Source organism: Aquila chrysaetos, chromosome 6 (assembly GCF_900496995.4).
Source record: "Aquila chrysaetos chrysaetos chromosome 6, bAquChr1.4, whole genome shotgun sequence".
Classification (NCBI taxonomy): Eukaryota; Metazoa; Chordata; class Aves; order Accipitriformes; family Accipitridae; genus Aquila; species Aquila chrysaetos.
In genome coordinates this window covers 9,658,563-9,686,559 of record NC_044009.1, presented here as the reverse complement: position 1 = coordinate 9,686,559, position 27,997 = coordinate 9,658,563, and the positions used below count along the sequence as shown (strand labels likewise).

The 27,997-nt window shown below is 47.3% G+C and overlaps 1 protein-coding gene across 6 annotated transcripts; it reads left to right on the top strand.

Moving 5' to 3' along the window:
* On the top strand, positions 1–27,942 carry LOC115343213 (guanylin-like). Of its 6 annotated transcripts, XM_030018892.2 has the most exons (8): positions 1–182; positions 1,013–1,114; positions 13,774–13,900; positions 15,298–15,485; positions 16,347–16,457; positions 22,824–22,873; positions 25,879–26,068; positions 26,987–27,942. In XM_030018892.2, the coding sequence occupies exons 4-8, from the start codon at positions 15,377–15,379 to the stop codon at positions 27,052–27,054; spliced, it is 528 nt and encodes a 175-aa protein (XP_029874752.1). In that variant the 5' UTR covers positions 1–182; positions 1,013–1,114; positions 13,774–13,900; positions 15,298–15,376; the 3' UTR covers positions 27,055–27,942. The 6 variants fall into 6 exon arrangements, 4 of the variants coding, with proteins under 4 accessions (XP_029874752.1, XP_040980567.1, XP_029874753.1 ...); XM_030018893.2 differs by lacking the exons at positions 1–182; positions 1,013–1,114 and adding an exon at positions 1,255–2,126; XM_041124633.1 differs by lacking the exons at positions 1–182; positions 15,298–15,485 and having other exon boundaries at positions 469–1,114.
* Positions 27,943–27,997: the final 55 nt, after the last annotated feature.

The following is a 27,997-nucleotide window of genomic DNA, read 5'->3' as shown; positions in this document are numbered from 1 at the left end:
CTGCCGGGCGGCCATGTTGTCTCGGGCACGGCAGGGAACGCAGTCTTTGCTCCAGCCGCGGTTCCGTGCCGTGCTGTGCCCTGCCGTGCCCTGCCCGCTCCGTGCGGGCTCCTGCGGGGCTGCAGCCATGCCTGCTCCCCACGTCCCGGGAGCACCTGCGTCTCGGAGACACAGCACTGCGGGTGTGCCCCCCTGTCCAGCTGGCTCTGCCTTTTTTCCGTTCCTGTTATTCTGTCCTGCTTCTCGGCCTTTCTTTCCTCTTCTTCCATGTCTGTCCTCCAGTCTGTTGCTTTTATTTTTCCTCTTGGTCTCCTTGTCTGGATTTGACCCTCTGTTTCTTAATCCTCTGTGTCCTATTCACTGTCCTTCTTTTTCTCTCTCTGTCTGTATGTCCCGTTCCCTGTCCCCATCTTTCTCTATCCCTCCTTTCTTCTTCTTCCCCTCCCCCCCCACTTCTCTATCCCTCTGTGCTGCTCCCCAACCCTACTTCTTCTTCCTCCATATCTTTGCAAGTCTCCTTGTCCCTATTTTTCTTGATTTCTCCATCTCTCTGGCCTTTTCCCTACACCTTTCTTTCTCAGCTACTCAGTCTTTTCCTTCATCATATTTTTCTCTTTCTAGTCCTTCTCCCCATCAGCTTAACCTGAATGACCAGGTGTCCTTCTGCTCTGGTATTTACCTAGCATTGCCTCCCGGAAGATCTGTGTCTTTAGCACTAGGGATCATTTGCGAGCTCATCTCCTTATGTAGATGGCACAGCTAGGTGTAGTTAAACCAGAGGTTGTTCTCAGCTGGTGCTCGGTGCATCTTGTTGAAACAGCAGGGTCGTGGGCCTTATTTTGAAGGAAGGTTTCTTGTCTGTGCTTATTGCTCCTAGGGAGGCTGCACAGGAGTGGTGTTGGGGTCTGCAGGGATGGGTGGGACCTGCTGTGGTTCCTCAGAAACGTGAAGTGGACTTATTGTAATGGACTTGAATGAAACCACACTGACTGCGTATGGTTTTCTTCCTCAGCTCCAATTCCAACCTATGTGCTTGGCACTAATCAACAAGAGACCCTGAGCTATTTTCCAGATGTCAGTGGCTGCCAGTTAGTGGAGAACATCACTTACTCAGGTAACGGTGCAGTTGGTCTGTGATCAGGGATGTGTACTTGCATGATGGGCTTTTATGAACATTTTCTGGTTTTGCCACTTCAAAGCCCTTCTTTTTTTCTGGGAATTTTTAAGACAGTGTTTTTTATTCTGGGGTTCAGGCTGGAGTTGGACTTAATGCTGATTGGCTGATATAATGGGCTCTGTAAAACATGAGAGAGAACCCTACTTTTTTGCTGTTGTTTTCTAACACTCTCTGAACTTTGGTAAGCAAAAGGAAGAGTGGTTGAAAGAGCCTGTTCTTGAGTAACGTGTTCCTGTAGTGTGCCCATATTTGTATGGTGAAGGTTTCCTACCTGTAGTATGATTTTGCTGGGCTGTGAGGCTGTATTGGAGTAGCAAAGGTGAGAAGTATCATCTTTAAAGGTAATGAAGCTGTAGCAAAGCAAGCAGGAAAATCTAGTTTCTTCCTAGAATGCTGCCTGACAAAAATAGTAGCAAGTAAAGGCACTTGCAATTAGCTTTTTTATGCAGTCTTCATAGGGAGCTTGTGGTATTGATTGTTTTCTGGGAAGCAAGGCAGCAGTGAGGAAAACTTGCGCTTGCCTAAACGGCTTCTTTGCTGTAGGCAGGGTTTGAGCATTTGCACTAGAACAGGTCTTTACTACAGTTTGCAAACACAGAAAGTGAGCTGTCTGTAAGGAAGGTTTCAGTAGAAGTAAGGCCCAATTTGCTAAATTGGGTCTTTTGTATATGATGCAAATAACAATGGCTTGGCAGTGTTTACATCTCAAGTGCCCGACTGTTGTGTTAATGCAGGCTGTAAGGGTGTTTTCAGGGGTACTTCTGGACTGCAGGTCACGTGCCTGAGTGGTACTAAGTCCCAGGATGAGCCAGCTCCTGCCAACAGTTTGAGCTAAGAGGATATGACAGAACGGAAACCATCTCTGTTGTGGACCCCAAACGTCAGAGATGCGGATACGTTGCTGACGTGCCCCCAGCCCAGAGATGCGGGAAGTTTTGCCAACAGTCTGGTAAGGATTCTGTTTTCTGCTGGAATGGCTTTCCAGATGGATTTAACAAATGATTGCCTTTCTGCTTGCTGTGGCTATCTATAGAAGGGTCCTGCTGTTTGGGTTTACCAATGTAAGGGCTTTGGAGGAGAACTGGCTAAACCAGCTTTCTTTTTATGGAGATCACTAGCATTTGTGTAGAAAAGTAGAGGTTCAGTCAGTAAATCTTATAGCATAGTGCTGTGCTTGGACCATGGAACTCCGTCTCCTGGAGGTGCATTTCATTTGGACCAATTATTTTCTCAGCTAAGTCTATCCAAGTCTTACAGACTTGAGCCCCTTGGGATCGTGACGTTGTAGTTCGAGTAGCAATGTTTGGTTTGCTGTTGCTTTGCCAAGGCAAAGCCCCTTGCAGGATAATGGTCCTGCAAAAAGCCTGGGACTGCAGTCTTCTCAGTAGTCTTCTGTAGCCTTTATGCTGCCAGGGTGTTGATGCTGTTTCTTCAGAAGTAAAATTCACCCTAATTGTGGGATGTCTTTCCTGCCCTCTCTGGATGGAGTAATCCCTGGTCACGCTCTACCTTCAACCTAGGCAGGTTATTTTCCCTCATTCCCATCTTTTTCTGAGGTGAACATCACAGTTGTTATATTCATGAAAAAGCTGAACTCTTTTTTTCCTTCTACAAATATTACTTCAAAATAGCCTCTTCATTTCCCTGTTCTGTATTGGTAGCTCTGAGCATTTAATCTGGTCTACCTGACTCTCCTGAACCCCAAAGCAGTGTTCTGAAGGAGGCTTATTAGGATTGCTTCAGCGGTGTTAAAATCAAAGCTGCTTGCTCTGCTTTATATCAGGGTGATGGAAAAGGCCACTCTGGTTTTTGAGTCTTTTTTTCCCTTTAATTTTTAGATTGGCAGAGGAAACTTCTGTCGGGCTTTCTCTTTGCGTACATCCTGGTGCTTCTCTTGCCAGCTTTCTTTGCTAAACACAGGCTATTGCTTAAAACTTCCATCAGAGGTGGATGCCTGTCACACAACAAGGGTTCTTTTGGTATCGGACGATAAAGCGGCAAAGGTCTACGGACCAAGTCTGATCAACCTTGTTATAATAATATAAATTGACAATCAATATCATTAAGCCTGAGTGGAGTGCAAGCAATCTAACCATGAGCAAAAGAGAGAAGGGGAAACCTCACTTGCCATGTAGGCAAGGTACGACACTGTTAACGATTAATCTTACCCGCTGATGAGCAACAGTCAGGGAAATTGTCCTTACATCGTGACAGAGAACACGACAGGTCGACGTCTCCTTTGCTGGGCAGCACCCCTGGACCAGCCAATGAGAGCTACCCTGAGTTAGCGTCGGGGGACCTTATTTATGGGACTGCGCCTTCTCTGTTCAGTTGTATGACTGACAAGTTGAGGTAGACACATAGTTTACATACAAAGCTGGACGTGTCTCAAAAGGGTTTGTGATCCGCAAGTAGTTATATGCGGTTGGTCATAGGTGTCTGTGTGCGAGTGGGTCCGTGCAGCTGTGTAAGCAGTGCAAGCTCGCCATGTAAGTGCTTTCCACCGTCCCATGCTGTACTCAGGGTCAGGAGCATCTCACCACACTCCACCCCTTGTGGCATGGGTAATGGCATGATCCAGTGGTTGGGCTAACAGCCCTGCAGAGTGAGGGTGTGAGCCTCTCTTGCCTCTACACATGCGAAATGGTTGGGCATGAATGGAGAGACGTTGGAGGAGGAGGATTTCCCAAGCAGGGGGCAAAAGCGAGATTAATTGCTATCAGTGTGTTCAATTGTTTGGTTCTACGATATGTGGCAAAGCAAAGCTTAATCACAATCGAAACAAAACTTATTAATGGGATAAAGAATATTACAATAATAAGACTTTGTTAATTTTTTTTTGCAAATTTAAGGATGGTATCTAACTAAACAGGTCAGAAAGTGAAAATCCACCAGGAGATACTGTGATTTGGTGTAATGTTTGTAAATGTTTGTAAATGGCACGGACGTCATGTTCAATTTGTCCAGATTTGTTAACATTGGTGCAACAGGTGGTATGAATCAATGCACAGATGCCTCCTTGCTGCAGGGTAAGCATATCAAGTACTAGACGATTTTGTCCTGCTCTCAAAGCTAAAGAAGAATTTTCCTGTTGCAAGGCTGAAGTGGCATCTACTGTGCAATTGCCTGTGGCTTCCATGGTATCAGATAGATTTTTAAGAGCTCTTTCTAGTTTGTTTGCCCCAAGTCCGGGAATTCAGATTCTGATTAAATGTGTCCATCTGGAATCATGGGGGGTTCCTCATATACTGGGGTGAAGAGGTGGCAGGTCAGATCTATGCATGCAGCAGGGGCTGCATTAATCCCCCACCTCCTATTGCATGAATGACTGCAGGCAGAGGCTCTGTGAAATGAACATCAAACCTTTAATGAATTAAGAAAGAAACAGAGATATGGGAGAGGGCTGGGACTGCAGTGGGTGGGTGCAGGTCGCATGTCGCAGGGATCCATGCTTCCACACCTTCTCTATTAACCTATCAACAGCAGTTGCGGGGCGTGGTGCCCTTTGTGCCCTGGCATCCCTCAGGGTTCTGTCTTGCTTGCTGGGGACGTTTTTGCCGTTGGATACCCTCTGCTTGCTGCTGCCTGCTTGCTGCCTGCTGCTGCCTGCCACACCATCCGTGTCTGGCTTCCTCTCCCACAGGGTTTTTGAGTGTTTTACCACCCAGCACACCACCATCTTCTTCCTCTTCTTGGGTGGGATGTTGTCCCGTGGGGAGGTCTCTTGCGTCTTGGGGGTCCTGGTTGGCGTGGAGCACTTGGCCTGCTTGCCGCCCACCTCTCCTGATCTGGGCACCACCTGGCAGGAGATGACACCCGGCAGCAGCGGCAAGTGGGTCAAAACCACGTGTGGCTGCCTCTGCAGCGCCTCCTCCACCAGCTGGGCCATGCGGGGCGGATGATGCCTTGGGGCAGCTGTGGGGGTCAGCAGAGGACTCTCCAGAGGACCCTTCAGGGACTCTCTGGAGGACCCTTCAGGACACCCTTTGGACAACCCTTCAAGGGACTTTCCATGGGACTTTCCACAGAAGTCTCCACAGGACTCACTGGCGGACCCTTCAGGACACCCTTTGGACAACCCTTCAAGGGACTTTCCATGGGACTTTCCACAGAAGTCTCCACAGGACTCACTGGCAGCCAGGTGGGGAGGACCACTGCCACCCTGCCCTGCTTCCCTTGGGGTCCAGCAAGGGGGACGTCACCACACCCAAGAAAGGGTTGCTGTCACCCAGCATCACCACTGCCACTTGGTGCTCGGGGCAGTTGCCTTCCGCCCTGTACTCTGAGGAGTCAGAGGGCTGATTGAGGAAGGCAGTGCTGGTGAGGCTGTCGGAGATGTCGAGGACATCGGGGATGGTGTCCTCGCTGTCCCCCAACCTTGCCACCGATGCTCGCTCCTTGGGGCAGCTGCCCTCTGCCATGTACTCGGAGAGCTTGTTGAGGAAGGCGGTCAAGCTGGAGCTGTTGGGGTCATCAGGGGCGGTGTCCTTGCTGTCCCCCAGCATCATTGCCTCCACTTGCTCCATGGGGCAGCCACTCTCTGCTCTGTACTCCAAGAGGTCAGGAAACTTTTTGAGGTAGGTTGTCAAGTCAGGGACATTGGAGACACTGGGGACAGTGTCCTTGCTGTTCCCCAGCCCCACTGCTGCCGCTTGCTCCTTGGGGAGCCACGTACTCTGAGAGGTCATGGAGCTTGTTGAGGAGGGTGGTCAAGTAGGGGCCGTTGGGAATGTTGGGGACATCGCGGATGGTGTCCTTGCCATTCATGGTGTTGAGCCAGGCGAGCGTGTCGGTGATGTCCATGGTGAATGACTGGTAGTCATGAAACCTCAGGTTGTCTGCTGCCAAAGGCATTGGCAGAAGCATCTGTCCCCAGCTCAGGCAGATCCAGGGGCTTCTCCAGGGCTGCTGGGATGGTCACCCCTGCTGAAAAAGCAATCAAAACCAGCCCAACAGTGGGGTGATGCAAGCTTTCCTGGGCATGAGAGGCCTGCCAGTGGGCTCTGCCACCCCCTAAAACTCACCTTTGGACTTTGTCTTGGTTCCGCCTGTGGAATGATTGCTGGAGGTGACTTATTGATATGTCCCCCTGCTTAAGGGAAGGTAAACCTCCAGGGTGGAATGCAGTGGATATACAAGAAATCTGTTCCATAATAATGCCCTAAGCAACATAACCTGCAACCTTAGGTATTAGCAGCACCAGGGGAGCTTGGTATGCTGACTCTAAGAGAAACAACACGGAGGGTGGAGCGGAGTGGTGACACCGCAGCCAGGCTCTGTGATATCACTGCAGGGATCGGGAACTGGAACTACTGGAACAAGAATGGAAGGTCCCTGCATTGAATCCACTGAAGCAAGGAGGTGAAACAGTGGGGGTTCTCTCAACTCTATGGCCTTACTTCTGATTTATATCATAAGTGCCCAGTTCTGGAGTAGTGACACGCTACATCATGTTCTCTGGGTGAACTTTGCTTATTATAATCTCATTATAATACCAAAACACACCTCCATCTCAAAAACTACCCACCTCCAAGGTGCAACCACCCCTCACTGAGCATGTGCTCTGAATTTTCTCTAGTGTACACCTTTAAAAGTAAAGCGAGAGAACTTTATACCAATCAAAGTAAAGGTATGTATGACTAGAGTCACTCAAGCTCCACCTAAAAAATAAGAAAATATAAAAGGGCTTAAGAAAGGAGGAGTGTTAGGGAAGACACCATCATAGACAAGTCAGGAGGACATCGCTGACTTCTGGGATCAGTCGACAGGCTGAACCTCTCTTCCCCCCCATAGGAACGCCTGCTGGGTAAGATTCGAGCCCTTGGTTGTACCGAGTGCTTCCCTGTATAGAGTTTTCCCATAATTTAGCGTGCTTGTAGTCGACTGTATTATTATTTGCACGTGCTTTGCAGACAGTGTATTTATCACCGGCAATCCAAAAGAACCTGTACTGTTGCTTTAATAAACTACGCTGCTCATCAATCTAGTCGTGGTAGTTCATTAATGCAACTAAACTCCCTAAGTCCGGTAATTCTTGTGCGTTGAACACGGCTAAGTTGAGAGTTCAGTACTCTATTAAGTGCATCCGTCATTGTGATAGTTCAGCGTATTGAATGCGACCAGACTTATAGCGTTGAATTGGACATCACTCAGAAGTTAAACCTAGCCGCCCCCAGCCCCTTTGACATCTGAGGATAAGCTGGAATGCAAGGTGGTTTATTTTCTGCCAAACTTCTTTAACCTTTAACGCAACACCGCTGAGTTGGCAGAGCTGGGGCAGGCCAATGGGGGCTGGCGTCAGGGATGCTGTCCTCAATGACCACCATGTCATTGTCAGAGGCCTCCAATGGCTTCTTGGTGCTGCTGGGCAGGGTGTGGAGCACAGGGAGGCCCTGCACCCAGTGCTGAGCCATGGGGTACAGGGGCTCCCCATGGACCACAGCCCATGGCCCCAGCCCCATCTGCTGGTGGGGCAGCAGCATCCCCATCACCACCTGCTGTCCCCAGCTGTCGGCAGGGGAACAGGGAGCAGCCATGGGGGGAAGCAGCACCTCGCAGGGGAGTTATACCAGCTGCCCTGTGGCCCCCAGGGGCCCTGGCACTCCCTGCCAGACGGTGGCCTGGGCCAGCTGGTAGGTAACGGTGTGGGCACAGGCAGGCTCATAGGACACTGGTAGCCCCAGGACAGGGGACAGCACCCAGGCAGTGACTTGTGGTGGCATGGCTGGGGCAGTGAAGGTCACGCCGGGCACTTCTGATGCCATCAGCAGCCGGAGAGGGAACCTCTCTCTTGAGGGAAGCAAAGAGGGGTGATGGGGTGAGATATTGGTGGGCAGAGCTGGTTGGGGGGTTACCTGGAGGGCAGGAGCACCAGGAGGAGCGGAAGCCTGCTGCTGTACCTGCCATGGCAGTTGGTCAATGTTGGGTTTTTTGGGGGAAAACAATGTTCTGGCGATCATTCTGCCAGCACCTGCTTCAGCCAGCCTTGCAATGGTTTGATTTTTTGTACCACAACTCCCTATCTCAATGATTTTCCATCCCCATGATGATTTCCTGACCTCAGTAATGGTTTTCTGTCCCCACCATGGTTTCCCATCCCAATGATGATTTCTCAGCCCTGTGATGGTTTCCCATCCCAAGCTTGATTTTTTAGGGGAGGTGAATTTCATGTCCAAGGGGAAGGGATGGGGCCAGCACCAGTAGCCTTGCAGTGCCGCCATGTGTGTGCTGCCCCATCCTGCGCCAGTGTTGGGAGTGGGGCTGAGGGGGAGAGGGGGGATTGCATTGTTTTTGTCCTCCCCCTCTCTGCCCTGGGGGGGCAACTGCTGCTCCCAACTGTGGTGGAACCAATGCTGGTACCGGTACCATGCAGCCATGATGGGGAGCTGTCACAAAAATTTGGCAGCTGGTCTGTGCCAACCGAGAAGAGAGGCTGGGATGTAAAGTGTAGCATTACAAGAGGAATTATTGCATTCATGTGCATGAGCTGTCCCATCAAACTGGGGCACCGTGAATGCGGTCTTACACATGGTTCTTATACCTTTCAAGCGTTCAGGTCCAACGTGATTTGACCAGTTGCTACTTAACACACAGACACAGACACACACAGACACACAGACACACACACACACACATGCACGCACACTGCTGTTTTGGAAAGCAACTCTAATCTGTGGCCATGTGACCCCTTGTAAAAAGGGAGTCTCCAACTTCTCTGTAGCCACCCTTTAAATACTGAAACATGGCAATAAGGTCTCCCCTAAGCCTTCTTTTCTCAAGGCTAAACAAACTCAGTTCTCTCAGCCTTTCCTCATATGGCAGGCTTCCCAGTCCTTTGATCATCCTTGTGGCCCTTCTCTGGACCCTTTCCAGCCTGTCCACATCTTTTTTGTATAGCGGGGACCAAACTGAACACAGTATTCCAGGTGTGGCCTGACAAGTGCTGAGTAGAGTGGGATAATGACTTCTTTATCTCTGCTGGTGATGCCCTTGTTGATGCAACCCAGCATCCTGTTGGCTTTTTTTTTGCCATAGCAGCACACTGTTCACTCATATTGAGCTTGTGGTCCACCAGGACCCCCAGGTCACTTTCCACAGAGCTGCTCCCCAGCCGGGTAGATCCCAGCCTGTGCTGCACTCATGGGTTATGTTTTCCCAGGTGCAAGACCTTACATTTGTTGTTGTTGATGAACTTCATAAGGTTCTTGTTAGCCCACTCTTCCAGCCTATCCAGGTCTTCCTGCAGGGTGGCTCTCCCTTCCAAAGTGTCTACTTCCCCACTTAGTTTGGTGTCATTGGCAAACTTCATCAGGGTACACTTGATCCCATCATCCAGATCACTAATGAAGATAATAAACAGAGTTGGGCCCAATATTGATCCCTGGGGGACTCCACTTGTGACAGGTTGCCAATTTGAAAAGGAGCTATTTACCACCACCTTCTGGGTGTGGCCTATCAGCCAGTTCCATACCCACTGCACAGACCTCTTGTCTAGACCATAACACATCAGTTTTTCTAGGAGGAGGCTGTAGGAAACTGCATCAAAAGCCTTGGAGAAATCCAGGTAGACGATATCCACCGCTTGGCCCACATCAACTGAGCAGGTTATTTTGTCATAGAAGGCGATCAGTTTTGTCAAGCACAATTTGCCCTTGATGAATCCATGCTGGCTTTTCCCAATCACTTTTGTCCCAAAAACTTGGGTCCGTTAGCCAGTGTGCATCACCCAATTTACACACATTGTTGAGGTGTTTTCTTTTATTATGTAAATGTGCAGATATGTGTGCATGGCACAAACCAGCACACCCTTGGTACAAACTGACAGTTATTTATACAGAAAATGTAGTCAGCTAGTACATATTAATTGTTATTCTATTAAATGATTGGTTAAAGTTCTTTGCCTATCGTAAATAACTATGCATGCCCGCTATGATTATTGAGGCCTTTACTTCCTTAACCTTTTGGGTCAGTGGGTTTCTTGAGTGGGTGGTCCTTGAGTCAGTGGTTGTGATCTCCCCCTGCCAGAATTACCTTTCCTCTCGTTTCACTTAAATTTGGTCCTTCACAGACTTTTAACAAAGCAGACTATCATTCAATTTGGGGTTTTGTTCTCAGACAGCAATATCCTGGTTTACAACGCCAAAGTATTGTTAGGGTAAAAAGAACTAAGTTAATCTTTATCGATATCATCACATGCTTCATTTGAGTTGTGATAGTCCCCAGGAGGATTCGATCCATAACTTTCCCAAGGAGTGAAGTAAGACTGATGGGCCTATAATTTCCTGGATCCTCCTTTAAGCCTTCTTCCAGTCTTCTGGGACGTCTCCCAATCTCCGTGACTCCTCAAAGATTACAGAGAGGAGCCTCACAATGATGCCAGCCAGCTCTCTTAACACTCTCGGGTGGATATTGTCAGGGCCCATGGATCTGTAGGGGTCAACCTCCTGTAATGGTTCACATACCAGCTCTTCCTTCACTGATGGTGATTCTGTGTTTGCATCAACTTGGATTTTTGTTCCCAAGGCCTGGGGCCCAACAGTGCTGGTAAAGACAGAGGTGAAGAAAGTGTTGAGAACCTCTGCCTTTTCAGCGTTGTTGGTGACTAATTCACCTCTCCTGTTTAACAGCGGGCCAGTATTTTCCTTCTGTTTCTGCTTGTTGGTTCTGTACCTGAAGAACCCTTTCTTGTAGTTTTTGACATCTCTGGCCAATTTCAATTTGAGCTGAGCTTTTGCTTTTCTAACTGCATCTCTGCATGCCCTGGCAATGCCCTTGTAGTTTGCAACAGGTCGGTCTTGCTGCAGTTCCTTATCTCTGATGCAAGATAATGGGAGGGTTTCACAGAGATGTTGAAGGGGCGGGGATGCTGGCATTATCTCGGTAGTCCAGGGGTATCCTTTCTTCTTCAGAGTGGGGGCTGTCCTCCTTGCAATGATCTGGGGTCCTTTAGTCATGCTGACTTAACCATGACTACGCCGTATACAATGTAAATTGTATCTATCTATCTATCTGTCTATCTATCTGTCTATCTATCTATCTTAAGAAAGTTCATACAATTTCTACTATAAAGAGTAATTGGTGCAATAGTTAGGGAATGAGATTTTCATAACAGAGCCCATGGGCTATCCCTTTGTGGGGGTCCCCAGGAGGCACTTGTGGGGGTTGCTTATAGTGGGATGGGGTACTGGGGGTGATGGTAGCAGCATGGGGTGGAGGTGATGCTTGTGGGGACATGTAAGAGTCGGTCAGAAAATCAGCATTGTCTCAACATTGTCATCAGGAACATGAACAGTACGTTACCTGACAATGGCCTGTTTGGAGCGCAGCGGCCAATCCCAAGGACAGAATGTGCGGTACAAGGCTCCTGGAAGGTACCTGGCTAGAGCCGTTAGAGATAACTGCATAGCTACTGTCAAAAAGGATGGATTGCAACTGTTGCCATAACATCGATGAAGAAATCATGAACTTTAGACGAACTTTGCTTCATTATAATACCAAAACACACCTCCTGGTCGAAGGCTACCCACCTCCAAGACTTACCACGCCTCGGACACTGACCCTGTGCCTGCGTGATAGCCTTGCTCGAGAAGGGTGGAGATATGATAATTGTATTCTGAGAAGGGTGGAGACTCCTGAGGCAGAGGTGGAGCAAGATGTGTTACTAAACATAAAAGATGACTTCTGAACAATGGGAATTTGAAGCTTCCCCACCAAGGACCACGACGATTGATGACGCAGCATTAGCTGGACCCGGGACCGTTAGGACGTCTTGAGATCAGTGGTGGTAGCTATAACCTCTCTTTCTCCTCTCTAAACTTAACTTTACTTTTCTCCTTTCTTTCACCCATCTCTAACTATCGCGTGCCTCTTCACAGGCAATACAATAAAGTTTTACTGTGTGATTACTGCTATCCCCTTTGGTGTTGGTCACCTTAATTTTGCACTTTCGAGATCGTAGCAAACGAACATCACGAGTCCACCGAGTGGACCGTGACAGGACACCAGTACCAGCCTGAGGTGGGGATGCCAGTAGAGGGGATGTCAGTACCACAATGGGGTAGAGATGGTGGTTTAAGTCCGCTGTGCTGTGGGGTTTAGAATCATAGAATCATTTAGGTTGGAAAAGACCTTCAAGATCATCAAGTCCAACCATCAACCATGCCCACTAAACCATGTTCTGAAGTGCCTTGTCTACGTGCTTTTTGAATACCTCCAGGGATGGTGACTCAACCACTTCCCTGGGCAGCCTGTTCCAATACCTGACAACCCTTTCAGTAAAGAAATTTTTCCTAATATCCAACCTAAACCTTCCCTGGCGCAACTTGAGGCCATTTCCTCTTGTCCTATCTCCAGCCATCTGACAGAAGAAACCAGCACCCACCTCACTACAACCTCCTTTCAGGTAGTTGTAGAGAGTGATAAGGTCTCCCCTCAGCCTCCTCTTCTCCAGACTAAACAACCCCAGTTCCCTCAGCCACTCCTCATAAGACTTGTGCTCCAGGCCCCTCACCAGCTTGGTTGCCCTTCTCTGGACATGCTCCAACACCTCAATGTCTTTCCTGTAGTGAGGGGCCCAAAACTGAACATAGTACTCGAGGTGTGGCCTCACCAGTGCCGAATACAGGGAAAAGTGCTGAATACAGGGGAACCGGCTTCAGGTGGACCGGCTGCAGGAATGCATCACTTTGCCAAGAATCAATGAGCAAGTTCATTCAAAAATTGTGAAAAAAGGTGTCAGCAGTTCATTTTGGTGTTTATTTTTGATAAGTGGTGAGAGAAGAGCACAGCACAGTTGCTGCTGTTTGACCAGAGTGTGGGACGGGATTGCAGTGGTGTGCACACCCTGGGGGTGAGGAGGAATGGCTTCTGGGGGTTGTTGGCAGCTTTCTGGGTGCCAGCAGCACCACCTGGGCACCCTGGATACAAGGAGGTCTGTCTGGGCCAGATCTGTTAGGGCAGGAGGGATACTGCAGGCAGCCCTTGCCAGCGCTGTGAGGTGCTCAGAGGCTGTATAGCCCGATGAACACGGTGCCAGAGCTGAGTTTCGGGAGTGGAGGCTGTGAGGAGTCAGTATGGCGGCACCGCTGGTGTGTGAGCTGCCTGCCTGGCTGTCCCTGGAGGTCCTGCTGCTGTGTCCTGGGGGCGAGCTCTGCTCTGGAGCGGTTTGAGCACAGCAGTTGTGCCTAAAACAAACACTGTGGGTCATGTCCGTGGGGTTGCAGAGCTTGTGATGGGGAGCAGTGCTGTTTCTTCACCTCCATTTGAGGCGAAGGCCTGTGATAAAGCCTTCACCAAACAAGAACTTCAGTTTCTGGGTGTGTTTGTCACGCTGCAGAGTTTTGGCCTGATAGAAAGTCTTTGGTCAGTCCTGGCAACCCTCAGCCGAACAGTCCCAAAGTAGTGAGGGCCTGAGCACGTTCTGGTTTGGCTCTGTGTAACTTGTGTGTCTGTCTTTGCTCATTGCCTGCATCTTTCTCTTTGAAGGGATCATCTTTGGGAGGTTCTGCAGCACTTGCTGCAGGACTTGCTCCCTCCATCAACCTGTCGTAGGGCGCCTGTGTTTAATGCCTGCTGTTCAACATTATTTCCTCTCATAGCTGCGATCAGAACCTTCTGGAGGAAAGCTGTTTGCCTCGTGACCTCATGAAGAAAATCCAAGAGCAGAAGGAAGAACTGGGCCTGATGGTGGACCTGACATCCAGAACCCACTAATATGGGCCAGAGGTCAGTGTTGGTTTTGCTGTCAGGGAAGCAAAGCTCTGTGACATTCACATGCCCCTTCCTGGGGAGTGCCAGTGGGGCCATGCTGGGAGTCTGTTCTGGGTGCGGGGAAGCGTCATGGGGCAGCAGGCGGGCATCCTTCCCTGCAGGCTCTGCGACTGCAAGGGTTATGCTGGCAGTTAGCGAGAGCTGCAGGGAAGCTTCTGTTGCGCCCCAGATCAGCTGGGCTCTGGGAGCATCCCTGACGGATGCTCAGACTCCAAAGGAGGCTGAGGAAGAGACATCAGCAGGACGCGGAGCCCTATGGTGCATGGAGACGAATACCCTGTGCCCAAGAAGGATCGTCAGACCCAGAAGGAGGCTGAGGAAGAGATGTTAGAGTGACCTGGAGCCCTGCAATGCTTGAGCTTGAGCTTGACAGGAGCTCCAGGAGTGCAGAGTGTGCCGCCATACCTAGCAGACCCCCAGCCTAGGGCTTGAGTGTTGTGATGTAGAAGATGCGGAAGGGACAGGTCTCCTCTGATCCCACAGAGCTGTGGAGGGAGAAGGAGAAAACTGAGGGGTCGAGGAGGCGCCCACATCTCCCCTCCTTGTGTGCTTCAAAGGCTTCCCCACTGCACTGATGCAATAGAACACAGAAAGGCTTCCTCCATGCTGCTAGGGCTCCCACGCAAAAGTGGCCAGGACTTTTGGTTTGGGCAGCCCTCACCTTCCCCTGGCAGCCCCTTCACAGCTCTACAAGCACATGGGCTCTGCACTGCATCCTGCACCCAACCTTCACCCTACCCCTGACCCTCACCCTAGCCAGACCCAGGTCCAAAGTGTATGCCACGAGGTAGGGCTCCCATGAAAAAGTAGCCAGGACTGAAAGGTTTGGGCAGCCCTCACCTTTCCTTGGCAGCCCCTTTGCAGCCCCACAAGTACTTGGGCTCTGCACTGCACCCTGCACCTTAACCTCATCCTTCCCTAGACCCTCCCTGTAGCCAGAGCCCAAGTGCAAAACAGACCCCACCAGTTAGGGGGCCCATGCAAAAGAGGCCAGGACTTAAAGTTTTGGGCAGCCCTCACCGTCCCTTGGCAATGCCTTCACACCCCATGAGCACTGGGGCTTTGCACTTGCTCTACCACCTAACCTTCACCCACATCCTCAGCTAACCCTAGCCAGAGCCCAGGTCCAACATGGGCACCCACCAGCTATGGCTCCCACACAGAAGTGGTCAGGACTGAAACATTTGGGCAGCCCTCACCTTCCTTTGGCAGTGCTAAGGCTGTCTACTGTGTATGTGGGTTATAGATGAGAGCTGGTTCTTCTGGGTGTTCCTGTGCAAAAGACTACTTTGAAAATAGCCATTTTTCAGTCACAGGACTAGGATATCCTTTAGCATCTGATTTCCTTGCAGGCATTAGTGAGGGAATGGCTTTGCCACAAAGGGTCTTACTTCCTCTGGAGAAGATTTGCATGGCCTGGCAACAGACACAATGTTGGAGCGGGCCTATACAACATGCTTTCTCAATGTCATCCTGCAGTGCTGGATGTGCACACTCCTGCTGGCCAACTACCTGCTCTCTCATGAGCACAGCCAGTCCTGTGAGTCCTTTCCACATGTTCTTTTAAATCTGTTGGGCAGCTCTGAGGGATGAGAAACCAGCAGTGACTCTGGGAAGACAGCTCTTAATTTTCCTCTTTTTCCTGTAGAAGCTGGCTTTGAAAATTGCCTTGATAAACAGGCTCAGCATAGCGTAGGGAGCCTGTGGTGTTTGATTTCATGCACCATGGTCAAACTTGCAGGGAAGAAAATTTCTTGTTTCCTGTGAATGCTGAAGTGCATTTGAAAGTAATGCCTTTAATGAGTATTTGGCATTTGGATTTCCTGCTGCTGGAAAGACAATTAAATTGGAGGATGGGGGCATCAGAGATTCTCAGAGTTGCTTCCCAGCTAGTTTCCATAATGCCCTAACCAACCCCTAGAAAGCCAAGTGAGCTAGCCGTATATGAACTCGATCAGAAATTTCTGTGGGATTGATTGTATTAAAACCTAGAATTGTGTGGAGAAGAAAGTTATTCCTTGTTTTTGAAACCCTTGAGTTGGTGTTCTTTGGCTTTGAATCGAATTCTTGGATGAAATAAGCCTGGAAGCCACTTGCCCTATCGCTAAGCGTTCATTCTGACAAGGGCACCTGGGTGCTTTCTCATCTGGTACATTGTTCAGTTTTGATACAGACTGTCTGTTTTACTATGGACATTCTGGATATACTTCTTCTATGCAATGTTGTGCAGTGCCACAGGGTTGTTGGGCTATTGGCACCTGAGGAGAAGAGGATGGTGAGTGGAGAGTGGAGATTGTACCTGTAACTTCAAGGTGTTTTTTTTCTTGGAGGTTGCCCATAGCTGTGTATGTTTTGCTTGACTGAGAGGCTTACTTGCTTGCTTGCTTCCTTCCCTCTTCAGGCTTGGAGCAAGGCTTCTGCATGATGTGTACAGTGGAAATGTACCTTGAGGAGGTCCTATCCCACTCCAGCAGTGCCATCAAACCTACACCTGTCGTCAGTGAGCTTCCATGTAAGTAATTTCAGCTGGTTTTATTTTGGGGCATTTTTGATTTCCTGAGAAGGAAAACTCTTTGAAGAGCTACCTCTCTGCCTTCCAGAGAAGCACAAGGTGGAGGAATGAGCTATGGCCACCTGGTCAGCACAGAAAGCACTGTGGCAGCTAAACCCAGTGAAAGCCCTGCTACAGGTTGGCAAGGACTTGTCCTAGCAGAGCAAGCCTGAGCAGCTCCAGCTTGGAGGCCTTGCAAACTCAGTGCACAGCCCATGGCCTGCTACTAGCAATGGCATTGCCGTACTGCAGGAGCGTTATGGGGCTCAAGGGTTGGGGTGTGGGGGGCACCCTCCTGGGGGTACTGTGGCCTCTGGTGCAGTGGAATGGGGACCAGAGGTCGGGTGAGACTGAGCTCCAGGGAGGAGCGGAGGCTTCCTCATGGAGTTACTCCTTGTTTTTCTTCTTTGGTCAAGGGCTGAAAAGGGGCTGACAGGTTCTGCTTTTGTTTATGGTGAATTTTTATTTCAGTGGCTCCCATAGTTACATGCTGCACCTGATCTGCTGCAAATCCTGCAAAGGAGCAAACTACTACATAAAAAGTGTATCTGTGTTTAAGAGATACATTTAAACTGTGGGAAACTTCATGATGATTTTTTTTAATACTATACACTATGAGAAAATTACAGTTAGAAGACATTTTCAGTCGCTAAGGCAGCAACATCAGCTTAGGAAGTCAGATGTTTGCCCCAGCCAGCCATGACCCTCCAGTGCTACTCTGGGTACGTGGCTTCATCCCTCCATTTTTAGCCACTTATTGTGAAGTGGGACTAATAAAGCCGATTCACAGTGTCAGCTTTTTATGAAGCAACCTCTTTATGCTAAAGAGAACTGAACATTATTGATCTGCTCCAGGTAGGGATTAGAACCATTAATTTTTTTCCAGGGCTCATCTTGCATAATTTTGCAGGCTTAGGCAATAAGACTTCTTTAGGCAGTGATGCTTGACATAGCAGCCCAAACCAAGCTCTCTACGGCCACATGAGACTCCCCAGATCTCCTGCCTGGATTCCTGGGGCCTTTTGAGAAGGCTGTGAGTGTCCCACAGGTCTGTGTCTTATCTGCCAGACTTAGGGGGACACACGGGGTACCTTGAAACCTCGAAAGATATGTGTGGGCAAATAAATCCATACCTCATACCTGTACTCCTGGAGCGACTGTCAAAATAGGACAGTGATCTTCTCTGAAGCCTGTCCTGTAAAGAATAGATAATAATCCAGGGCACACCAGGAAGGGTTCAGGAATACCCTTTAGAAAGTTAATAAGAAATTACGTGGATAATTATTTTTCAGTCTTGTAGAGAAATTCTCAAAGGGAGAAGTGAGCCTAGGTCTAAGCTCCTGTCTCTGAAAAGTATTGTACCATGAAGTGAGGCCAGGGCCTCATTCAGTGCTACTGCTGAAATGTAATTCCACAGCAGAGCCTGCTGTGCACCATAAAAACTCAGGATAAACTCATGTTGCACTGGCTCCGTGCATTTGGTTTGTAGCATCTCTTCAGGCAGGTGGCTTGTTGTAGTTCATCCCTTCCTAAATAGGTATTTGTCATGACAAACAGCTTCTGCCTGTTTCCCCACACACAGGTTTTGTATCCAAGTATACTGACAGGCGGCAGGCAAATTTCTTGCTGTCAGGGACTGCTGGTGGCTCCACATCCACATGAGCCCAGGGGGGCATCTGCAGCTCTTGGGATTCCGCTGCCAGAAATGATGTCTAGGGTGACAGAGAGGAACTGGACCAGCATCCAAATGCTTGCCACAGGAAACGCCAGGGCTGCTTGTATTAACATGTACCTGCTACTCACTGTCTTAGTTTCAAGAAGCTTCAAGTCTCAGTTTCAAGCAGACTGGGGTTCTATGTGGTTAAATAGGTTTTGTGGCCTTTTCTGTGGAGTGAACAGGACCTTGAAGTGACCCCAGCCTGGCCAGGAAACCTGCTCACCTGGGGACATTTTCAATGATCTGCAAAAGGGGAACAAGTCTGTGCAGAGGGGCAGAGCTGGGGTCTCCTTGGGAGCAGAGGCACATGGTGGGTGCTTTGTCACCTCCCCTGGTCACCAACAGAGATGTTAAAAAGGACAGGCCCCAGGGCAGGCCCTGGGAGACCCAGGCCACCAGCCTCTGGGCAGATAGGACCCATTAACCACCACGTCTGAGCCCAACACCCAACCAGGTATTGACCTCTCTACCTGTCTGCGCACCAAGACCACCACCTTGCAGCTGGGACAAACTGGAACAGGCTGCCAAGGGAGGTTTTGGAGTCTCCATCTTTGGAGATACTCAGATGCCATCTGGACATGGTCCTGGGAAACCAGCTCTGGGTGGCTCTGCTTGAGTTGGGGGCTTGGACAGGATGACCTCTAGAGATCCGTTCCAACCTCAAGCAGTCTGTGATTCTGTGCACGTCCCCTTCCGTCCCATCCACAGCTTCCAGGTCTCCTGCCTTCTCCTCTGTGGAAGTTCAGAGTCCCTTTTTTTCTCTCCAGACATGCTTAGATCTCCTCCACTCCCTCCTGGAGGTGCTGGGATAGCCTCTACTCCCTCCCAGGATGCTCACATGCCTTCCATTTCCTATGGCCACAGCACAGATCTCCTGTCTTTCCCTCCCAGCACGCTCACCCCTTCTCTGTTTCCATTGCCCGCTGCACAGCTCTCCTCCACTGCCCTCTGGCTCCAATCCTCTATCCCCTGTACCCCTGCAGGCATGTGCTGAGCTTCTCTTTCCCCTCTGGGCAAGCCAAGGCAGCCTTGATTCTTACCCCTGGGTGCTCAGATGCCCTCCGTCCACCTTGCTGGGCACCGCCTTCCCCTCCTCTCCCTTCTTGCATGCTTGTGTCTCCTCCTCTCCGAGCTGCTCTGCTCCCACTTTAGGCAAGACTGGGCTGAGCTGTGTGTGCCCATTCACTCTGAGGGGTGCTGGGGATGGATGGCACCATGCATGCAGGTTGCTTTTGAACGAGGATGAGCCAGTGCACGGGATCTTTAACAGCCCATCCTTTCCAAAGACCTGCCAATGAATGTCCTGCCAGGTACAGGTTGGGGACTGAAGCTGGGAGCAGCCCTTTGGTGTCTTTATTTGGCATCTCAGGGAGGATTACAGCATTGCCAGGATGTCCTTGTGCTTTTTATTGGGGTCTCAGAGCTCCATATTCTTCACAAAGCTGAAGGAGAAACCAAAAAGTGTTCAACTGGACGTACAGAGAGAAGGGCAGAGAATTCCTGTGCACCAGGTCTCGTCTTGGAGGCTTTCTGCAGTCTCTGAGAAACCCCCTGCCCTGCAAGCCCAGACCCATCAGCTGGGGACCGAGACCTGGGAGAGGAGAGGCCAAACCCCAGAGGAACCCACCCCTGTCCCTGTCTGACCCTGTTCTGCCTGTGGACATCTACCTGGGGCTGGAAGGCAGGTCTGACTCAGGGGCACGGCCTCAGGACCCTGGTGCTCTTCTGCCACCCAGCTGTCAGGAACAGACAGTCCTTCCCAGGTGCTGCTGCCTGGGAAAGGGAGGAATGTGCCGCCGCCGCAGGAGTGCCCAGGCTGCAGAAATGGGCTGCCAGAAGTCTTGTCCTCTTCAACGAAAGGAAATGCAAAGTCCTGCTCCTGGTGAGGAATAGCCCCATACAGCAGTAGAAGCTGGGGGCTGACCAGTAGCTTTACAGCAGCTTGGTCTTGGTGGGCTCAAGTTGAACATGAGCCCTTGTGGCAGGGAAGGCCAAGGGCTGCATTAGGAAGAGCTTGGCCAGGATGTTGTGGGAGGTGATCCCTCCCCTCTATCAGCGCTGGTGAGGCCGCGTCTGGAGTGCTGTGTCCAATTTGGGGGTCTCCAGTAAAAACAAAGATGCAGACACACTGTTTGTCTTTTCAGCATACTTAAAGATTCACCTGGTATCAAAAACCTTCTTGTAGCTCTTTCTCTTCAGCTCTCACGCTTCTCATGGATAAACTCAGGGTGGCTACAGATTGAGCACAAAAAGCATTTAGAGGCTTAGTTGCGGATTTGTGCTGGCTGTAGACCTTTTAATTCAAAGGCACAGCCTCAGAAAAGTCATTCCTGGAGGTGACTAAATGTGTTAGGTGCCTCTCTATTTCTTAAAGATCCTATCTGCTTAGATATGTGCTCCCATCATCCCTGGCCATGCCTGGGGGGATGCCACTTCAGAGCCCTCTTAAGACGCCACTGAAGGCATTTGACAACTATTCTGAGCAAAGACCCCATTTCCTCTATAGCATAAGTGATTCCCATTAATTAGAAATGCAATACCAAACAGGGGAGACATATGATCTGAGTTTTGACAGGGAGTCCTTTTTTTCCAGGTACTTGGAAAAATGTTGGGGTTTCAAAACTTATAGGTGGACTGGATGAATCCAGGCAGTAAAGTGCAACAGTGCCTCTCAAGGGTTTAAGTTGACTGGTATGTTAATATTGCCTAAACAAGACAGAAATGAGGGGGGTAAAGTAATGGATCAAAACTGGCATCAGAGCTTCACGTAACTCTTACATAAAGTAGTAAAAAAAAAGTATGAGCTAGCGATAATTCTCTCTGAAGGTTTTTTAAAAGAAGGTGGAGAAGAGAGTGTGTACCTCTCTACTGTCAGAAATGCAGTCAGATCAGAAGCACTGGGATTTTCCACTATGGCATGCCATCAGCATGTCAAGCATGACACTGATGAAAAGTGGAAGTCCATGCTCCGACAGGTGTCCTGACCCAGTAGTTTTGGGAACCAAGTATGTAATGGGAGGTAGGGTTTCAATCACCTTTTTCATGCCTCTCAGTATACCTTTTTATTCCTTACATTTAATTGCTTTCTTACCCTCAGCTTCACCTAATTGGATTCTAGGCATGTCTTGTGACAACACCTCTGCAAAGTTTCTAGGAGAAGATTGTTGCTATACCCTCTGCTGTTATACCCTTGAGCAATGTTAGAGTAATTAAAGGCACAGGCATGAGTTTTTCTGGAGTTGCAAGTGTGTTGGCTGTTGGCCATGGGAGCACAGAAAGCAGAGAAAGCATAACAGCAGAGAAAGCAAGCTCATTTTCTAGTAATAAAGATGCTTCAAGGGGTTCAAATTTCGTGGATGAGGAGTAGACTGGACTGGTGGAGAGTAAAGAAGCAAAGTCTATCGGTAAGCAGTCAGCACTGTCAGCTAAGGGGTGGCTTCAGCTTTGCTGAAATTTTTTGAGTATACTGAACCAGAGAAGTCCCATTCTCTCCCTACAAGTCCACTGCCTGGGAACTCCAGGCAGCTTTAGTTTCTGGAATTTTATACCAAGCAGCATGGTGGTTGTCACTGTAATCTTAGCAATAGATTGGAATACAGTAAGAATTACAGCCTTTGCCAGCATAAAACATTGCTGAGATTTGAGAAAGTTTCTTAGTGGCTGACTGTTGCCTTCCTCTGTTCTGCTGGTATCAGGAAGATTGTTTGGCATGATGTCTGTTGTTACTCCAAAGACACAATATGCCAGAAATCATTTACAGATTAAAGGACCTGAGCTTGATGGGCAGAACTGAGCTGAGTGAGGCATATTGATGCTTCTCCATCTGTGTGACATTACCATGTTTCTGGATAAGACTGAAAGTCACAGAGAAATAGATTTGATTCATGGTAGCCTTTACCCTTAATGACAATCCCTGTGCCTTTTAATGTGTGCATTTTAATTAGGTGCTGCAAAAGGCATATCTGGTTGTATGCAGGCACAGCCTGTGTTTATCTGCCTTGGTCCATTGTTACCGTCTTAGTACCTGGAGTCCCCAGAAGAGGGAACTGACTGGCCAGCAATCAGTGCAAGAGATCAATTTTTTTTTCTATCTGTCTCCTTCCAAATCTCTTTCTTTCTCACTGCTCTGCAGGAAGTGGCCAGAAACCTGAGTACATTTGCCATATGGAGACTGAGTTTCAGATGTTGTGTTAGATCAGTCTCCACCATTTATTTATTGTAGGCTGGAATGTTTTGCCTGCCTGTGTCATGGCCAGTTTCTCAATGTGGGAGGGACTCATAAACCCCAGGATCTGCCTGGGTGTGACTGGCCTACTCTGCTAATGAGTAGATAACTGATAGTACACTGAGGGTTTATTATATGTCAATAAAGAGTTTAGATTAATGGATTACCTAGCAAATGCTGTGTGAAGTCTTTATAAAGCTCCAGCTTTGCACTGGGAGCATAGAGCTCTGACGGCTAGGCAGTCTGAGTGCTAAGAAGAAGAGAGAAAGTCTGAGAGACACAAAAGAAAGACAGAGAAAGACCAAAGCCAGAGAAAATAAAATATATTCAGGTTAGGAAAGGCTATACTTTGCAGACACTATGAAAGGCTTTCTTTCCTTTGCAGTCCTTGCAGTCCTTTTACTGGTGCACAGCTCTCAGGCAGTCTACGTTCAGGTGAGTTTTCTGCTCTTTAATTTGTTGGTATTACAAGTTCAACAAAGTACTGATATTATGTGAAGTGTGGCTGCAACAGGAATCTTGACCTAAACTAATAGACCTGAATGTTTGCTTTGCTCTGGCTTGGTATCCAACTTCATCTCCCTATGGTTCAGTTTTTCTTTCTGTAAAATGCTTCAGTTATTACTAACATGCTGCTGCAGTTTAATTAACTTCACCAGCCATATCACTGCTCTGAAATCCCTTGCTGACTGAGGCATTGCATTTCCAGAGGGTTTTTTTGCACATAACCGCATGTGTTGTGAAGCTGGAAGAACTGGGGACACCTCTAACTTTATAGAATGATGTACAAAAAAGAAGTCTTTTCTCACCAGCTTCTAGGCAGGAAGTTCTTTATGAAAATGCTCTACAAGCTTATGTGATGGAGCCTACACACATATCACATATAAAAAAAAAAGGTGAAAGAAATTCTTAGCTAGATCCAATGAAATAGTAATAGGCAGATAAGCTATTAGAGGAGGCTATACCAAATTTTCCAAAATACACAGCACCTATGACTGATATTACGTGCAACATGGAAGCAGTTAAGAAGGTACTTCAGTGCTCTTGTCTGTACTTGGGAGTGTGTTGGATCTGTCTGCACTCATCCTTAGTAACAGTTTGGGATGTTTCAGTTTGATTGCAATGTAAATAACTTCCTCAGAGTACCAAGAGAATGAATATTTCTTAAACAATTATTGACTCTCTTTATATGTGTGCAGTAGGTTTCCAGGGATAAGGTACTATCTTTGTGCCTTGAAATATCCTCTTTTTCTCCTTTGGACGTCATAGATATTCAGAGATCGCAGGTTTAAGCTATTCCTTTCTTCCAAACCATTCTTTAACATTTAGAGCCTCCAGGGGAACAGATAGCTTCCTACTTAATAAAAAAAAATCTCAGTTTTCCACTTTGAGGCATAAAAAATTAACTAAATGAGAATAGCTGTTTCTAGGTTGAGTAAAAATGTAGAAAGTACAGCTCTGGAGTTTTAGCTCCTCTTTGTAGTTTGAATTCTTATCTCATTAATCATTAAATCTGTATTTTCCTGAATATATGTGCAGTGTACTGTGCATGTGTGTTGCACTCCTTTCACTTGGACTACTTGAGGTCCCTAAAGTCTGACTAATTACTCAGTGCACAAAGATGGCTTATGCTCTTGTTCTCTGAAATTCTTTCTGACACTTCCCTTCCCTCTCCTGTAATATGCCCAAAGTTGTTAGTTTAACAAAATGTTCTGCAAAGCAGAAGTGAAGTTCATTTGACTTTGTATCATGTTTTAAAAGACTGAGTGTCACTATCTCAACACTTTCCATCACAGATCTTGAATGAATATAATGGATATTGGAGGAAGATGGTTTACTAGGTGTGGAATAAAACCAGAAAAACTACAGAGATGCATTGTTCTGGCCTGCACTATTTCTGTGATAAAATCTCTTAGTTCAGCAACACAGTATGCACTTTCACCTTGGAGAGAAGATGCCGCTCAGATTGATCTCTCTCTAATACATCTTTCTCATCTGAGGTGGGAGGGTGTTGGGGTTTTTTTGTTGTTCCTTTGTTGTTTTTTGTCACCAGAACTTATACGTCTTGGGGTTCATTCCTACTTTCTGGTTTCTCTGAAATTGCACCTGTGGAAATCCATCCTTTTTTAGTTCTCTGTTTTATGCTTTTGAGGTCTGTGACAAATATCTGAATCCAGAACTGCATTTATACAGGAAAAGTTAATTTTTCATAGGCAACCATGACTAATAAATTAAACCAAGTAAAATCACAAATTGATTGCAAGTAGAAAAGAGTTTGACTTTGTTAAGTAAATGTATGTCCAGAGTTTATCTGGTTGGGTTTTTTTAATTCTTTAACACCAAAATTCTGTGATTCTGTAAAAAAAACCCACAAACCAAAACCAACTCCCCCCCCTGCCATGTCACACTATTCAACATTGGACTCATGAGACTATGAAACAAGCAGCAGTATTTGGTCTCATGCTGTATCAGAGTCACTTCACTTTATTTCTTTGAATGAGTAGGTGTTACTTGATTGTCCTACTGACTACATGTTCATCATTAAATGAGGTTAAAACACATGCTAAAGATCAATTTGAAAATGCTTATTTCTCTTCTAGGCCAGACTCTGGTTATCTGCAGACATACACAGACTTTATGCACCTAGCTTAATAATTGCAACATGTGCAATTTAAGTTTATGACCTCAACAGTGGGATTCACTGGAAACTGAGGGAATGGCCATTAACAGATGCACAGGTTCTAGCAATCTACAGCATGGAGTAATATTTCCCAGAATACTCTCCCAGCCTCCTGAAGCTTTTGGTATGAGCTTTGAGTCAGAAGCGTTATATTTATGCTGCAACTTGTGTTCCTTTAATTGTGTGGACAAGTTTTAAGTTCATGGAAACTTGTCACAGTACCTTGGGGTGAGGCTTTTCAGCTCTTAACAATGTAATGTGAAGGAATATCTCCTTTTGTGTGGTTAGAGCCTGCCACATGACAGCCAACACTTGAAGTTCTCCACTGGTGTATTAGAAGAGTGAACAAAATGAATTCCCATTTACACCCATTCAACTCATGATTTTGTAAATATCTACCACATATTGCCCAGTGATCTCTTTCTAGGCTGAAGATTCCCAGCCTGTATCTTTTGACCCCAGATTTTATGGGTCTCTCTCATGGGAGTGAAAATAGAGAAATGCAGTAATTCTGTCTCCGTCCACCGTGACACATAACGAAAGCCCTGACTAGCTAGCCAGATCTCACTGCTGCTCCAAAAGGTCTTTGCCTTGAAGAGCTGATCATTTTGCCTTCAACCAGCACCAATTTCATCTAGGCTTTGTTTTAACACTGTCTTTTCCCTGTTTTGGGGAGAACTCGTGGTTGAAGTGGAATGGAATGGATTTCCCTAAGGACTGACTTCCTAATGCCTTTTTTTTTCTGGTTCTGTCTACATAGGATGGAGACTTGAAATTCTCCCTTGAGTCGGTAAAGAAGCTAAAGGAGCTTATGAATGAGAACAGACACATTAACCCTCGCATGGTGGTTTCAATGGCTAGCTATTCTCCATGTGATGAAAAAGATCTCCCTGAGGAGTTCCAATCTGTGTGCAAAAGAGAAGATGCATCTATGATTTTTGAGAGGCTGAGTATGTAGCTCATATTGCATAGTTGTCATTTTTATCACACTTTTCAACCTTAAACATTCAAATAGCAGCAGGCAAAGAAGCATAATTACTGTTCTGTCACTTCTAAAGCAGCTGAGAGAGTCTACGCTGCCTTTCTACTACCCCTCCTACAAGGGTTGGACTACACTAGCTGTGAGCCCCCTGTGAGAAAATTCCTGCAATTGTTGCGTTTAGCTGTAGCCTTTACAGATCAGGGTGCTGTAGCCGTGAAAAAGCTTCCTCCAAGTAGTTGCACACCAACTTACATGCCTTAAAGTGAGAGTGCCCACGATCTCCTCTGGCTTACAGGAAAAGCAGGGTTATATCACTCAGTTCTAGCTAACTACAAGTTGTAACCAGGTCTAATTGCTCTCTTTAATCAGTGTAGAAGAAGGTGTTTTTCCAAGTAGCCTAAAAGAGGTGTGAGATGTAAATGAGGTCTTTGGCATGGTCTGTCTCCAAGACACACATAGTGATTCGTGAACTGTCTGCTACAGTGTCTACTTTTTTATTTTATTATGTTGCATAACCATTGTTATGCATAACCATTATGTTGCATTGTCCAACACAATGGACATTGTAGGAAGAAACACTACCAATATAATGAAAGTTGTGATTATACAAGCTACATGCCCAGCATTCTCACACAAGATGTCCTATTGTTCTCTTGCTCTTTCATGTTCCCATTGTTTCCCCAATGAATTCAGGTTTGATTTCATTCTTTAAGCCAGATTTTTGCAAGAACTAATTTTACTTATACCAGTAATAACTTCAGGAAACATTAAAACTTGTAAAACAGTAATGGAAAGGAGTCTCCAAATCCCTTGATGTTTGGTTCTGCTCTCCAAGAAATTCTCTTGCCATCTTATTGAAACCCTCTTTTTTCTCTCTAACAAACAGACCTGGCTGTCCAAGAAGCTGATTTGTGTGAAATCTGTGCCAATGCTGCCTGCGCTGGTTGCTTTTGAATAAAGATGAAACAATCCAAAGAAGATGTGTCAAGTCAGGAAGTTTGTGCATTCCTACTGCAAGATCACATACTTTCACAAATCAATATTTGGGCTCCATCTCCACCACAGTAAAACTGGAGCTGCTAGCTCGTATAGACATGCCAGGGGTAGTCCTGAAGTAGTCAGATCAGGTGCCACCAGCAGTGCAGTTAGGGCAACAAGGAGACTGTAAACCTCATCTGAGAGGTTTCAGTTCTGCATGAGTTGTGTCACACTGGAACAAAAATGTCCTGGGCACAGGTTCATTTTCCACTATTATGTCTGGATTGGAACATGATGGGTGAAACTGAGCAGTCTCCTGCAGTCTTTTTAATATCTAAATCTGCCTGTGATTTGGACTCCCCTACACATAACACCCCACAGCATTGGGTTATCTTTTCCAGCCCATGCTTTCCAGTGTTTTGGATAACTATCTCACTTCCTGTAGGTCTGCATGTGTCATGTGTATGTAACAGAATTGCAGCAGGTAACTTGGGCACAAGTTCCTGGTGTTTAGCAACACTTTCATAACCAGAAATTTCTCAGCCTGTTACTTGTACTAATTGTTGCCAATTTAGGGAATGGATGCAGAGGAGCACAGGAACACTTTCTACATAGTTGTATGGAAGCTCCCTTCTTTTGGCAGATTTTCATGTTCGTTAAGCTCTATTTAGGAGAAAGGAAGTCCAAACTGCAATGCTGGAATCACTTTGAAATTAAAATATTGCCTTGTGTTTTTATTTATTGGTGGCAAGATAGTGAAGAAAGGATCTGCCCATGTTTATATGCTATGTATGAAATAAAAGCTAGTAATAACTTGGCATTTTGGTTTATGGTTTTGCTGGGTTTTGAGCTGAGTTCTTTTTGTGATAGTCTGCTTGCCTACTTGCTTTTCTCCTATATAAGGTCTTTCTTGCCTGGG